At 39.0% G+C, this 14,945-nt stretch overlaps 1 protein-coding gene across 3 annotated transcripts in view; it reads left to right on the top strand.

Annotated features, from left to right (window-relative positions):
- b3gat1a (beta-1,3-glucuronyltransferase 1 (glucuronosyltransferase P) a) overlaps positions 1–12,964 on the top strand; it is a 115,195-nt gene extending 102,231 nt beyond the window's left edge. For all 3 annotated transcript variants that reach the window (XM_017465209.3, XM_017465207.3, XM_017465208.3), the window contains 3 exons: positions 7,855–8,151; positions 10,540–10,643; positions 12,388–12,964. In XM_017465209.3, coding sequence (XP_017320698.2) covers positions 7,855–8,151; positions 10,540–10,626 — 384 coding nt within the window. In that variant the 3' untranslated portion in view covers positions 10,627–10,643; positions 12,388–12,964. The remainder of the gene's footprint in view (positions 1–7,854; positions 8,152–10,539; positions 10,644–12,387) is intronic.
- The last annotated feature ends 1,981 nt before the right edge of the window (positions 12,965–14,945 follow it).

Below are 14,945 nucleotides of genomic sequence, written 5' to 3'. Positions count from 1 at the left end.
ATGTAGTTTCTAACAGTGTTTATACTTACACAGCAGGTCACACCCATGATTTCTGGCTTGCTTGCAAACAGAAGAAGCGTGCCTGAACTCTGAAAGCTATGCTAACAGTTAGTGAACATGAAATGAGAGATTGTTTTTTGTTGTTTGTTTGTTTGTTTGTTTGTTTGTTTGTATGTTTTACTTGCATGGCACAAAATGGGTTTTTCACAAACAAGTAACAATCGTTCTGGCTCCCTCACAGTAGTAATATCACATGTCCATTTTAAAATCATCTGAACTAGCAACATGCTTGAACAGATGGATGGAAGTCTCTCTCTCTCTCTCTCTCTCTGTCCTTCTCATGAATTATGAATTTGCCTCTACTAGAAAACAACACCAGGATACAGGTGTATTAATTACTGAGCTTTTATTAAACCTGCTTATGAAGGCGGTCTATATACCAAGATTTATTTACAGACTGCCTCTATTTTTAACCTCTCATCCTTTCTTCCTCCTACGACTCCGGGTAATCTGAAACATTCACAGCCCATGAGCCTGTCATCCCTCTATAAACACAACTAATCTGCTGGAGAAGAAGCATTTTTTTCCTAACTACTTTTATCTGTATTTTGCTGAGCTTCTCTCCATTTTACATGACGATAAGGATTAAAAATAGGTTTGTAATGATACAGAGTACTATATCTTATTGTTTGATATAAGGCTCTTGATTTAACGCATCTGCATATCGAACCATACTTTCAACAAACTGCATAATAAAATAGGCTATTCATTATAAAATGCCAACAAACTAGCTTTCTCTTTGTCTCGATGCAAGAGAGGCAATGGGGATTGATGATGCGACATGGCAACCTGGAACACCAGTGAAATACTTGGGCAATGAGCTTTTGTTTTATTATATGGTGTTAATAGTCTGAAGAAGTCTCAAATATTTTAATCACTTAAAAATGAAACCTAAGGCACATATTCAGGAAAAGCTTATATTAAAAAAGTATCCTATCAAGACACCATGGTATCATCCTGTATCGAATTTGAATTTGAATTTGAACCCTGGTTTTGGGTTTTTTTTCTATAGTGGATGATAAATTGATTGATGTGGCATTTTCACAAAAAAAAAAAATGTCATTAAACGTCAACTGAAAAAGCCACAGAAACGTGCCTACACCTGTCAATCAAGATTCTATTAATATGCAGTTGGTCTATGCTGCCTGACACGTTCTTGTATTATAATTTGTTGTAAATGTAAATCATAGTACGGCATAACGATGATGCTGATTATAACAAAGGTGTAATATAGTTTTACAGTGCTTTATAGACAAATGACTTCAAGCCAAATTTGTAAAGTAGTTTTCCTTCACTCCAAGCAGCTGTTAAAGGCTGTGTGCATACATTTTCTATGGTAAAGGCTTTACAGAATGTGATATGTTATCATTTGAAAATGGATAAAACGTAAGATCTGGCCAAAGTGAGTTAAATTACTCTAGGGCAGAGGTTCTCTCTATATATATGTATGTGTGTGTGTGTGTGTGTGTGTGTAGTGTAGTGTAGTGTAGTGTATATATATATATATATATATATATATATATATATATATATATATATATATATATATATATATATATAATCTCTGTTTTTGATAGATACCGAAATGATGCCCTGTCTGTGAAATCTAAAAAATTTTAACCACGCCCCCCTGGTTGAGAACCACTGGTCTAGGGGGTAACAAACTAGGGATCATGGACCCACATGGGGTTGCTTGCTTTACAAATGGGGTTCTGAGAGAAACTCACAATCTCCTATTTGTTTCGAAATACAGAAAACACTGAATACTGAATTTTAAAAACCTGTCATGTAGCCTTTAAACCTACCGAATGGTCTGCTTACTAACAGTACCAGTCTTCTGGATGATCTAGATTATTAAATACTTTTGAATGCAAGGTCAGCATTTTTCAATTTGAGACGCAGCTCAGAAAGTTTCAAGTCAGTGTCATCATAATGTCCATTTGGGGTTGTTTGCCAAAAATATTAGTATGAGAACCCCTGAATTAAGCCTCTAGACAATAATCAGATATATGGAAGACTTGTTTTAATACATACTTGTTATATCACTGTTCCCACATTGTTGGCACCATAGCACTATCACACCTCCCTGCCTTTGCTAACAAATTCTACAAAACAGACTGATGTAGTTTTGGGTATACACAGATCTCATCCTTGGTCTTGGCCGCCTTAATGGTTTCTGTCTCTGTGACAGAAACTTTTATATCCTGCCTGACTCCATTGTCATCTTCCTCATGTTTCTGTCATTCTCTCTGCTCTCTTTCTTTGCTCTTTCACTTACTTTTCCACATTCTTATCCTGGTAAAACAGACAGTAAGAAGCAGCAAATCGCAGCAGCTATATAAAAAAAAATTAAAAGAAGAAGAAAGAAATCAATACCTTCCAGCCATTTTTTCTCTAACAACTGTGTAATATTTATGCATATATCAAAACAATGTGTAATGAAGTGCTGCAACCGGAGCTGAAGCATACATGGGCGACGTGAGAGCGTAAATGAAAAAGGCAAGTTTGGGCCTGAAGTGTTGGATTTCACTAAAATAGAACAATGCTGGTGGAGTCACTGAAAATAAATGGCCACGACCGTGAAGAACAATCGTAGTTTCCGGCTCGTTCTGAGACTAGCACACAGTGCTGCGCAACATGGATGCATTTCCATAAGATTTGGAATACATCACACGTGTAATTAAAGTGCATGGTTTTGAATATGTTCTCAAGACACGAAGACCCGGCTCAAAACTGCTGACTCAGGGACGTTCTAAAACACTTTTAAAATATGTAACATTGCTTAATGTACTGTATATGATAACAACAACGAAGCAAAACCTATTTTTTATATTTAGATTTAGTCATTCTTTTGATGGTAGACAGAAGTTATAATTGCCTAGCACCTCCAGGCTTGGGGGTTCGAATCCCACCTGTGCCCGGTGCGCGTGGAGTTTGCATGTTGTCCATGTGTTTCAGCGGTTTCCTCTGGGTACTCTGGATTAGTCTCTCCAAAGACATGCACTGTAGGCTGACTAGCATTTCCAAATTGTCATTAGGGTGTGAATGGGTGTGTGAGTGTGTGTCCAATTGTGCACTGAGATGGGTAGGCACTTCGTCCAAGATGACCCCCGCCTTGTGCACCAGGTTCATTGGGATAGGCTCCAGGATCCCACCTGACCCAGTGTAGGACAAGCGGTATGGAAAATGGATGGATGGATGGATATTTAGTTTATGAGGTCAGTTTAACACAGTTTTAACACTGTTTCCAGGTGTACAAATATACAGTACCTAGGTAAGATTATCCACTCAGGTCTGTTTTTGGGAAGTTTAAACCCTTAGGATATCTATTTGGGACCATTCACAGCAATAGAAGTGAGTCATGCATGTAGTCGAGGACAAGACACTCAACAAGCTGCCTGCCTGATAGAAATGTACACCCAGTCAGATAAGTACATTACTCTGGAGAAGAAGTGAAAGTGATGATGAATTCTCAAGCTTTATAGGAATTCAGTCAGCAGTTCTCTCATCATTCTCTCAGCCCCAGAGGAAATGGATCCCGCTGTCCTAAGCTCAAAACCTCAATCTGCGTGAAAATAAAAGTAGAGCAGCTCTCTGTTGCTGTGGCAGCGTCATTATTCAGCAACGTGGCGCACTCATTCCATCTATCCTTCATCAATTTGTAGTCTGAATAAAAAAGCTATGCTATCAGATTCAAAACGGGAGTCGGAGCCGTACGCCGGAAACTCATCAATTAGTCTGTTTTTTTATGACTGTCTTCAGAGTTCACTACCTCGCTGCCTCTTTGACATCAACACAATCCCCAGCTCACTCTGTCAGACAGGCCGATAGCATTCAAGTATACGTGAATCTCCCTTTAGACTGTCCCGACTTCAGAAGTGCAGCTTGCCTCATCAGATCTCTCTCATCTCTCGCCTCTCCAACAGAGCAGAAAGCAAGCACAGCTCTAAGAATGGCCAAAACAGGAAAAGCACTGTACAGTAAACTAGGCCAGCCTGCTGCTGCCAGCCTTCCCCTGAGACTGTTCTGGATGTAGCTGTACTCTGTATTCCAGTAAATATCCAATAAACAATCATTTTTTTAAAAAAATATAAAATAAATAGTCATGTGAAAAAATAAGTACACCCCATGGAAATTGTTGTTGTTGTTGTTGTTTTTTTACATATTTAGACAAGCAAACATTTAATCCTCTTTGAAACAGTGCCTATTGATAAAGGTGATACACTGTCAAATGACACATAAAACTGACGTTTTTTAGTAATTTTCACAATTTAAATAAAAAAAAAAAAACAACAGATCAGTCAAATTGAAAAAGTAAGGACACCCTTACATTTATCACACCTTCAACTCCATAAAATTAGAATCAGGTGTTCAAGATTGGGTGCCAGTGATTAGAAACTGCTTAGGGAGTGCAGGTTATTTATACCCCTCTCATATCTGTCTGGTGTTCCCTTTGCTATTGAGGTGTGTGGTGTCATCATGCCAAGATCTAAAGAGTTCTGTAAGGCCTTTAGGAAAAGAAAATGTTGTGAATGCCTAAGAGTCTGGCAAGGGATTTAAAAAGATCTCCAAATTATTTGAAATACATCATTCCATTGTCAATTTGTCCAGGACTGGCTGTCCCAGCACATTCAGACCAAGAACAGACTGTCTGATGCAAAAGGAAGTCTCCAAGAACCCCAAAATTTAATCACTTTAATCAATTTAATAATTTGCTAGTAAGTCTTGCAACTGTTGGTGTCAAAGTGCATGTTTCTACAATAAGAAAGAGATTTGACCTGCATGGGAGGCGTGCCAGGAAAAAGCCTTTGATGTCTAAATAGAACATTAGAGTAAGACTACAGTTTGCTAATGAGCATATAGGCAAGACCAGGCCTTTGGGAATAATGTGCTCTGGACAGAAAACAGTAGGTAACATCAGATTTGTTTGGTGCTGACCAAAGGCAGCTTTTCAGGAGAAGCACCTCATACCAACTGTGAAGCACGGTGGTGGAAATGTTATGGTTTGGGGTTGCTTCACTGCCTCAGTGACTGGACAGCTTGCATTCATTGATTCAACTATGAATTCTGCATCATATCAAAGAGTGCTTGAAGATAATGTGAGGTCATCTGTCGAAAAGTTGAAGTTGAACCGAAAGTGGACCTTTCAACGGGATAATGATCCTAAGCACACTAGCAAATCCACCAAGGAATGGCTCAAAAAGAAGAAATGGAGGATTATGGAATGACCTAGTCAAAGCCTGGATTTGAATCCCATTGGTAAGTTGTGGGGGATTTGAAACATGCAGTACATGCAAGAAAACCCTCAAACATCATGGAACTGAAAGAATATTGCATGGAAGAGTGGTCAAAAATTGCAGCAAGTCGATGTCGATGTCGATGTTGGACAATTATGCAAAACGCCTACAAGAAGCTATTTCTGTTGTACTTACTTTTTCCACAGAAGAATATCACATCTATTGATATTTCTGTTGAATAAATGTTATTCCAAAAGCTATTTTTCCTTGTGGTTTTGTGGTAATAGGCACTGTTTCAAAGATGATCAAATGCTTGTCCAAATATGTAAAAAAATAAATAAATAAAAAAATTCTATGGGGTGTACTTATGCTCTCACACGACTGTATATGAGAGAGGTTTTTTTTTTTATTATTCTTGAATGATAGGTACCTAGTGCCAAGTACAGTGTGATTTGTTGCCAAATGAATTGTAAAATGATTCTTGCACAGTTAGGGTAATGGAGTATAGATTACAGAATTACAGATAAGTAGTTATGGGACATGAGCCAGCCATCCCATTTATATTACTGATTCAAGCACCAGCTCTCTGTTGAATTTGACTGAAGTAAAAAATAAAATAAGAAAAAATGCAGCAGTTTCTCACTCCCTTTAGAAAAAACTTTCAGGTACTTCTGGCTGGTGGAGTACATGCAAGCACAGAACAACTACAGTACCCCGAGCTCCATTTTTACCATTCATTAGCCTGATTCCTTTCATGTTGTGAACCACTCGTGTTGTATAGCAGACTATGGATGGAGGAAGCGGGCGAGGAGCAAGGAGGATGCAGAAAGATTAAAGAGTGCCTTTTTTTCTTTCTCAGTCTGATACCTGCTTACGTCCAGTCGTGCCACTTTATCTGTTTGTGAGGTCTGTCTGTCTCACCAGTCCTCAGAGATCAGGGCATACAGACTGTCTGGATGGCTCTAATAGGCTCTGTGCACAAGCTGTCCACTTCAGCCATTAGGGAGAAAATAGTTTGGAGTGGGAGACCTCAGTAGCTCAGACAAACAAGGAGTAATTTTTTTGACTGGAAAAGGAAACGTCTGAACAAATCCTAATATAGACTCGCTGACCACTTTATTATGAACACCTGTGAACCTGCACATTCATGCAATTATCCAATCAGCCATTCATGTGTCAGCAGTGAATTGCATAAGATCATGCAAATATAGGTCAAGAGCTTCAGTTAATGTTCAAACATATCAAACATCAGAATAGGAAAAAACTGTGATGTGATGAACTGGTTTGAGTATTTCAGAAGCTGCTGATCTCCTGGGATTTTCACAACAATCGCCAGAGTTTACAAGTAGAACTCAACACCAGTGGCGTAGACGAGAATGCCTCCACCACCACCAAGTCTAGTCTTTCTTGTGACTCATTTGTATGCACCAAATACCATTAAAATAGACGTACAACACAGAAGAAGCTATTGAAGAAAAACTATTTCTGACATTTGACCCTGCTCTGACCCTGACCCTATTTGGGTCAATTCCAAAATCTAATCAGTTCATCTGCTGGTTACAACAACAATTCCAAATACTGTAAATCATACAAACATTCAACCACTCGTACTTGAGATATCATGCTAACGAGAATCTTGGACAACCCGAAAGCATAATGCCTCCACCACCTTGAGGCAGAGGCATAAAAAATATCCAGTGAGTGGAGGCAGAAATCCTTTGTTGATGAGAGAGGTCAGAGGAGAATGGCCAGACTGGTTCGATCTGACAGGAAGGCTACGTTAACTTTACAACACGTTAAAACTGTGATGAGCAGAAATGCATCTCAGAATGCACAATACTTCGAACCTTGAGTTGTGTGGGCTACAACAGCAGAAGACAAAAGCATCTCAGACCACACAGCATGTCGAACATTGTGGGGGATGGACTACAACAGAAGAAGACATTTAACTGAGGGGGTGTTTTAGGGGACAGGCCTAAAAATGTACTCATAACGCTCGTTCATTTAGTGGACAGAAATAGAACAAACATGGAAATCAACCAAGCAATTTTTGGTCCAACAATCCAGAACATCCTGTATTAATACTGGAGTAATAATCCTCTAGCATCAGCACTTCAGCTCTGAACCTAGGGTCTGTATTTTCAATGCCAATCCTGTACCATGCACAGTCCCCAGTGCCCTATGATGGCGCATTTGACAATTCCCAAACCAAAAACTCAAAGCATCATCAGCCATGTTAAACAGAATCTAACAAATACTGCAGAACTAGCACAACTACATGCTGCAATGGTAAATGCTTTTCACTAGAGTCAAATATGTAGAAGTACCTCAAAATTGTAATATTTAACTACACAGAATATGATTAATCTGTATTAATTATTTTTGATCATTAGACAGCCTTCGAAAAAATATATATATTTAAGCAATGTCATTCTAGTCTCATATTCAGCGCTTTCCAGAGGAGTATACTGAAAAAAAATGTGAGACAAATTAACTTCTTCAGTAGTGTACACACTGATTAACACCTACTCTGTGCCATGTCTCTCTGTCTCCGCAGATGCGCTCCACGCGTAAGGTGTCCGTTTGGCCAGTAGCTTTTGTTGGAGGCTTGCGCTACGAGTCCCCCAAGGTCAACGCCGCTGGCAAAGTGTACGGATGGAAAACAGTGTTTGATCCTCACCGACCTTTTGCTATTGACATGGCGGGATTCGCCATCAACTTGCGTCTCATCCTGTTCAAACCGCAAGCCTATTTCAAACTGCGGGGGGTTAAGGGGGGCTACCAGGAGAGCAGCCTGCTCCGAGAACTCGTCACTCTCAACGACCTGGAACCGAAAGCTGCTAATTGCACTAAGGTAATGGGGATGTTTTTATTATAAAATCAGTTTCACAAATTGAATCAATAGTTTTACGTTGTATTTCCACTGACCGAATAACCTTTATACGGCGTAGCAGGTCCGTAATTCCTGGTCCATTCATTTCCACTATATTGAAATTTAAAATATGTAGTAACTTATGTGAAAATGATGAGAATTATGCAACAGCAGAGTTGCCAAATGGTGAGTTGCCCAGGTGGTTTATTTCATATTAGCTTTTGATTCATAATTGCCAGGTGGACAAGTACACTGAATTAAACTACTTCTTATTGACTTAACAAAACATTTCATATCAAACAAGTCGTAGGGACTCCCATAACAACTTTCTCACTTTTTATCGACATCACAAACACAGTATAACACATTAGAAACTTTGCTATGCTATGCGGTAAGATCTAAAGAGCTCTGAAAGGCCTTCAGAAAAAAAGTTGTGGTTGCCTATGAGTCTGGTATAAGGATTTAAAAAGATCTCCAAATTATTTGAAATACATCATTCCACTGTAAGGAAAATTATCTACAAGTGGCGCAGATTTCAAACAACTGCCAATTTTTAAGTCCTGCAACTATTGGTGTCAAAGTGCATGCTTCTAGAAATCAGAAAGAAACTGCACAAATTTGACGTGCATGGGAGGCGTGCCAGGAAAAAGCCTTTTCAGTAAAAAAAAAGAACATTAGAGCAAGACTACAATTTGCCAATGAGCATATAGGCAAAGACCAGGCCTTTTGGAATAATGTGCTCAGGACAGTCGAATCAAAGATAGAGCTGCTTGGCCACAGAAACAGCAGACATGTTCGGCACAGACCAAAGGCAGCTTTTCAGGAGAAGCACCCCATACCAACTGTGAAGCACGGTGGGGGAAATGTTATGGTTTGAGGTTGCTTTCCTGCCTCAGAGTCTGGACAGTTTGCATTCATTGATTCAACTATGAATTCTGCATCATATCAAAGAGTGCTTGAAGATAATGTGAGGCCATCTTTCTGAAAGTTGAAGCAAAAGTGAACCTTTCAACAGGATAATGATCCTAAGCACACTAGCAAATCCACCAAGGAATGGCTCAAAAAGAAGAAATAGAGGGTTGTGTAATGACCTAGTCAAAGCCTGGATTTCAATCCCATTGAAATGTTGTGGGGGGGTTGAAACAGGCAGTACATGTTTATATGCACACATACATGCATACATAGAGTACATACATGTCAGATTTTAGACCTTGACTTCAAGTACTCCAGTATGTTTTCTTGCATTCGTTTTTGTACTTGCATTCTCAAGTTGCAAAGTGAACCCCATATGAACTCAACCTGAGGCCACAAAAAATTCATACAAAGTTGAAACTAAAGAGCATGTGCTGAAAAAGTATGAATCCTAACTCACTGTTTTCCCTCCATTGAAGATTATGCAGTGGCTGCAGTAAAATTTCAGACCACCTCATATGAAAATGAATCAGGAACGAGTTTTTGTTTTCCTATTTTTCACTTCATTTTCACCAGTCTCTACCTATTATTAAAAGTATATTATTTGATACAGTATATGCCCTATAACACTATAAGCAAATTACTTCAGTTATTAAATATTTAACTATTAAATACCAGGGAGTTACCATATTGTAAAACACACACACACACGTGCGCGCATAATTAATCCCACTACTCAAATCAAATGCCACAGTTAGCCTTTTAACCTGGTTAAGTGGGCATGAGGATGGAAGAGTCAGCTCTCAGTCACTCAGGGCACGAGGGAATAAATCTGAGGGAAGAAAGATGAGGTTTATCTTATCCTTTATGAATAATCAGTGTGAAGGACCATCTACACCTAAGCAAACATTATTAGTGCCTTCCTCGGCTCGAACGCTGCAGCCGCCTCACTGCTTATTTCTCAGCACAATAACAAGTGTTTCAGAGGAAGCGGGGTGATGCATATTTACAGGAACGATCAGGAAGCATGATGCTGCATATTTATAATAGTTATTAGGCAGCATGGTGGCGCATATATTACCTATCATTTTTGAATAGTTGATGGACACAGTGTAGAATTGAAATCTAGTTTTCGAAGCATTCATTTGAGTACACTGTTTTTCTCACAGTATTCAGTTTGGAAAAAGACTGCAGCTGGTACACCTCTGCTGAGAGCTTTGCATATGTGTGTGTGTGTGTGTGTAGAATAGAAGTGGAGCCAAGTGCACTACAGCACTGAGAATTCAGTGTTAGGGAAACACATCACACACTTAGAGTTGTGAACATCTTGAAAGTTTAAACCCTGCAGATGCACAAGAGCAGAAGACATTTTGTTGTTGTTGTTGTTGTTGTTGTTGTTGTTGTTTTTTGTTGGATAAACTGGATAAATACTTTCTATTTTATGATACATTTGTGCAGATTCTCGTGTGGCACACAAGGACAGAAAAACCTGTCCTGGTGAATGAAGGCAAGAAAGGTTTCACAGATCCAAATGTGGAAATCTGACATGTTCTTCAACACTGGTAAGTAAACAACACACACACACACACACACACACACACACACACACACACACACACACACACACACACACACACACGCAGCCTCTCCTGCATGTTACTCTTGTAAATGTTCTGTTTTTCTCCATGGCTCATTTCAGTGAGAAAGAGATGAAAATGACCAAAAAACAATAAACACTTAAAAAAAAAAAAAAAAAAAAAAAAGTGAATCATTTCTTGCATGATGAAAACTGATCTCGTGAAACATTCATCCAACTTAATACAAATGAAAATATGCCATAAGAAAAGGTATTCAAGTGTAAAATCAAGCAGGATGAATGTTTTTATGTGATGCAGCCAGACGCAAAGCAGACTCACTGCTACAGCACCAAAGTGGATTATTTTTCAATAACAGCACATCAGAGGGGGGAAAGAAAAATATGAATATGTGTTACCAGGACAGCCAACCTGATTCAAAGTAAACACAGTTGTGCCTCAGATTCTGCCAGATGGCACAAGTATACCAGAGAACCTTGAGGAAAGCACAAATGACTTTTTTTTTTGGCGGGTGGAGAATAACGCTGACATGGCCGATCTGGATGGATGTAAAATCACAGCATAACGGGAAATCGGAAATTACCCCTGGAACCCTTGTACATTTAATCCCATCTAAACAGATCTATGGGGACATAGACTGCTTATCAATCTTTAAGCAATTTCTTCCTCCTGTTGTCTTTACAGGAGAGCACATCAAATTAGCCAAAAAAAAAAAAATCAACATAAAACAGCCTTAAAAAACCATAAAATAACCTACATTCTGCTCACACATTATGATTTCATGATCCCGATTTAGAAACAAGCTTCATTAAGAAAGAAGTAACTGCCACTGCATGAGATGGAAGAATATAAAGCAAACTAATAGGATGCTTCTGGCAATCTCTGGCAACCCCAGAGGCGTGAACCTCCTGCAGGTGACTTGCTAAATCTGAATGGCGTACTATAACTATGCACTTACACCATGCACTATATACTCTACCGTCTAATGTATGAATTTTAGAAGGATAGTATCGTCTCAAATGAAAGACGCATTAGCAGAATACCCAGAGTCAATGAAAAACTCATCTCTTCATTTTACTGTTTATGTCAGTGTTACCGTTTATGCCCAACAGGACCTCAGTCGCCATCAGACAGCGGCGTAATCGTCTCATCAGGTGAATTTTACTCGGACGATTCGAAATGGTTGTGGCCATGGCTGCTGGCAATGTGAACATTTAAGTCACATAGTGCCCCACAAATGGAAAACGTAGTAATTCCGCCTCAATTTAGTGTGTATTTGGTATTTAAGTTTTCACACTCCTTTCTTTTTTAAATCTGAGCAAATCTGAGCTAGCGTGAGCACCTGGTAGCCCTTCCCCGCTTCCGCTACATAAGCAAACCTTCAACCGTTGAGTGCATGAAGCGCCCAACATTCCACAGTTCGCTTTTTCGGTTCAATAAGTGCATCACACGGACACTTGAAGTGCACTCCTTCTCGTTGGAATTTTCAATGTGTACACACTACTTGCAATATTTATACTGCAAAATGGCGTAGAATGGTGCATAAGTATGCGATTCGGGACACAACTCAATTTAAGCAGCTGCAGCTCTAAAGACGTGCATAAATCCCTGCGTAAATATTTTACACTTAAAGTTGCTGAAAATAAAGTGACATTTAGAATGCTGGGTTGTTGTTTTTTTTTTAACTTATGCCTGTTTTAATGTGTTTCAGGCACTTGGATCATTCGAGGCCCTACAGGAACAAAGAGGCAGCATCTCAGAACCTAACCTTCAGACATGATTTCTTGTTCCTGCTCACTGCAGAAAAATGAACTGACTACCGTAATTAAATCTTTCAAAGCACAGATTGGTTCAACAAGGCAATATCTCGCGGTATTTTGTAGGTAAAGCTGTTTATGATTGTAGAAAAAGACAGGAAGTGAAACAGCAAAACATCGAAGCATCTGTTCTCAAGCAACACACACGCAAACAGCAGAGATGCGAGGTCCCTGACTCTTCCCAGAACAGGAGTGTATTACCGAAAAAGACACACTGGATTTGGACGAATCATCTCAATCTGGTTGCTCTTAATAATAAATAAATAAACTCACAGACAGAACTCTTTTCAGAGATTAACACCTGCAGTACATAGAAGGGAATGTGTTCTTCTGTTTGGTTTTGTTTTCTTATCTTAACACAATGTCTCCTGTTCATTCAATGTCCTTATGTCCGTCGTGTTCATTCTCTTGCTAGTTCGGAACTACTGACTTGTTGTTCTCTGCTTGACTAAAATACAGGTTCTCAAAGTGTTTCAGGAGCGCAACTGCGATATTTACTCACATCCCGAGCCTAGCAGCCATGTTGGATTCCACAGTGAGTGACCATATAGCACTGTTCTTATGACTAGAAATGAATATGAGCGGCACTTAAATGTTTTGGGTTTTTTTTTTTTTTTTTTTTTTGGGGTGGGGGGTGGGGGGGGTGGACATTATAGTATTGTAAATATGAACAATCATAGGCTTTAAAATGAAGTGTTCTAGCATTAAACCGAACAAAGCAATGTAACTACTGTATTTATAGTAACTGAGTATATAGTGAGATTAAAGACATCAACATGCCACAACAGAAGCCTTTGCACATGCTCAGTGGGGGTAGAAAAAGCGTCGCGTTTAAATGCGGAAAAAAGCGTCGAAGAACAAAATCCCAAATAGTAAACTGGACTTCGTGTCACGACGTAAGCCATGGATTTTTTTATTTTTATTTTTTTTTTAGAGGAGTCCTCTCAGGCGAAGATGCAAAGCTAATATGAGCCCAGTGGCAGCTTTGGAAGGGGGGTCTGCAATAAAACCTTCGCAGTATTAATGTATTAGGGAGATTCTCACAAAGCCCTCTCCCTGTATGGCCCTCTCCCTGTATCATTTTTAAACTGTTGGTTGTCTGCTATCAAAATGAGAAAAGACACCATAAATGATGTCAGTTTGGTTCAGATCGTAATCTACAGCCACCATAAACGCCGTATATTAAAACATAACAAAATAAACGGAAGCATTTAAGTGTTCGTAAGGTATCAGTTGTGCCTTCGGGGGGTTAAAAAAAATGTTTAAAAAAAAAAAAAAGCTCGTAATACTACCTGCATGCCACAGAAGCTTCTCCTTTTTACGGGTAGAAATGAGTTCCTGTGCACAATTTCTCACTGCTACTGACAGGCTAAATATAGCTAATCAAGCACAAGATCCTGACCTTGTAAAAAATATTTAGGAAAAATTGCTATTGTCTTGTATACATAAAACCTTCTCAACACTTGAGCTCCTTTACGTGCTATCGTACCTCATTTGATCAAATCCTGTTCCGAGTTTAGCGATCAGATGATTACCTGGTAACGCTTCATGTTTTATATTAGACATTAATGAATAGCTAATGAGTGTATAAGTAGTGAATACAGCACTGATTTGAGAACATTAACAAGAAGTCGAGTAGCTTTGCCTGTTTTTTTTTGTTGTTGTTGTTTTTGTTTTTTAGCCCCCAGACACACTTGACACGCTTTTAATTTGACTTCACACTCTGATGATAATTAGTGCCTATTAGTGTTTCTATACACTTATCTTTTTATCATGTGTTAGCGGTTTCTCAGTAATTACAACTGTCTTTCAGGACTTCTGACCGTTTAAATACTCATATAACACCCGAAACCTGATAAATGACTATCATGTGAAGACCGTTTTTGCATTTCCTTAAATACGCAAGTATTTTGGGATTTCCCATCACTTTTACTGCAAAAACGATATCGAGGGGAAATATTTCTCATTATGAGATGATTAGGATAAACCATAATCACGGAGCATCTGATTTTCCAGAAGTAAATATTTTTGTATTTGAACGAGACAAATTTATGCCTGATTCCCACCGTGGCCCTGTGTGTGTGGAGTTTGCATGTTCTCCCCGTGCTGCTGGGGTTTCCTCCGGGTACTCCGGTTTCCTCCCCCAGTCCAAACACATGCATGGTAGGCTGATTGGCATGTCCAAAGTGTCCGTAGTGTATGAATGGGTGTGTGAGTGTGTATGTGAGTGTGCCCTGCAATGGATTGGCACCCTGTGCAATCATAGTTTTACAGGAAATATTACATTTACATTTACATTTATTCATTTAGCACACACTTTTATCCAAAACGACTTACAAATAATGAAATACAATTTTTACACCTCTATTCAAGATGTTTTGATTGGTTAAGATATCTTTTTTTTTCTGTTTCCACTATAAAATTAGACCTACCACAATGCAAAAAAAAAAAA

The sequence above is a fragment of the Ictalurus punctatus genome, chromosome 4, assembly GCF_001660625.3.
Source record: "Ictalurus punctatus breed USDA103 chromosome 4, Coco_2.0, whole genome shotgun sequence".
In the NCBI taxonomy this organism is placed as follows: domain Eukaryota; kingdom Metazoa; phylum Chordata; class Actinopteri; order Siluriformes; family Ictaluridae; genus Ictalurus; species Ictalurus punctatus.
The sequence above is the reverse complement of the archived record's forward strand: the minus strand, read 5'-3'. Positions and strand labels throughout refer to the sequence as shown.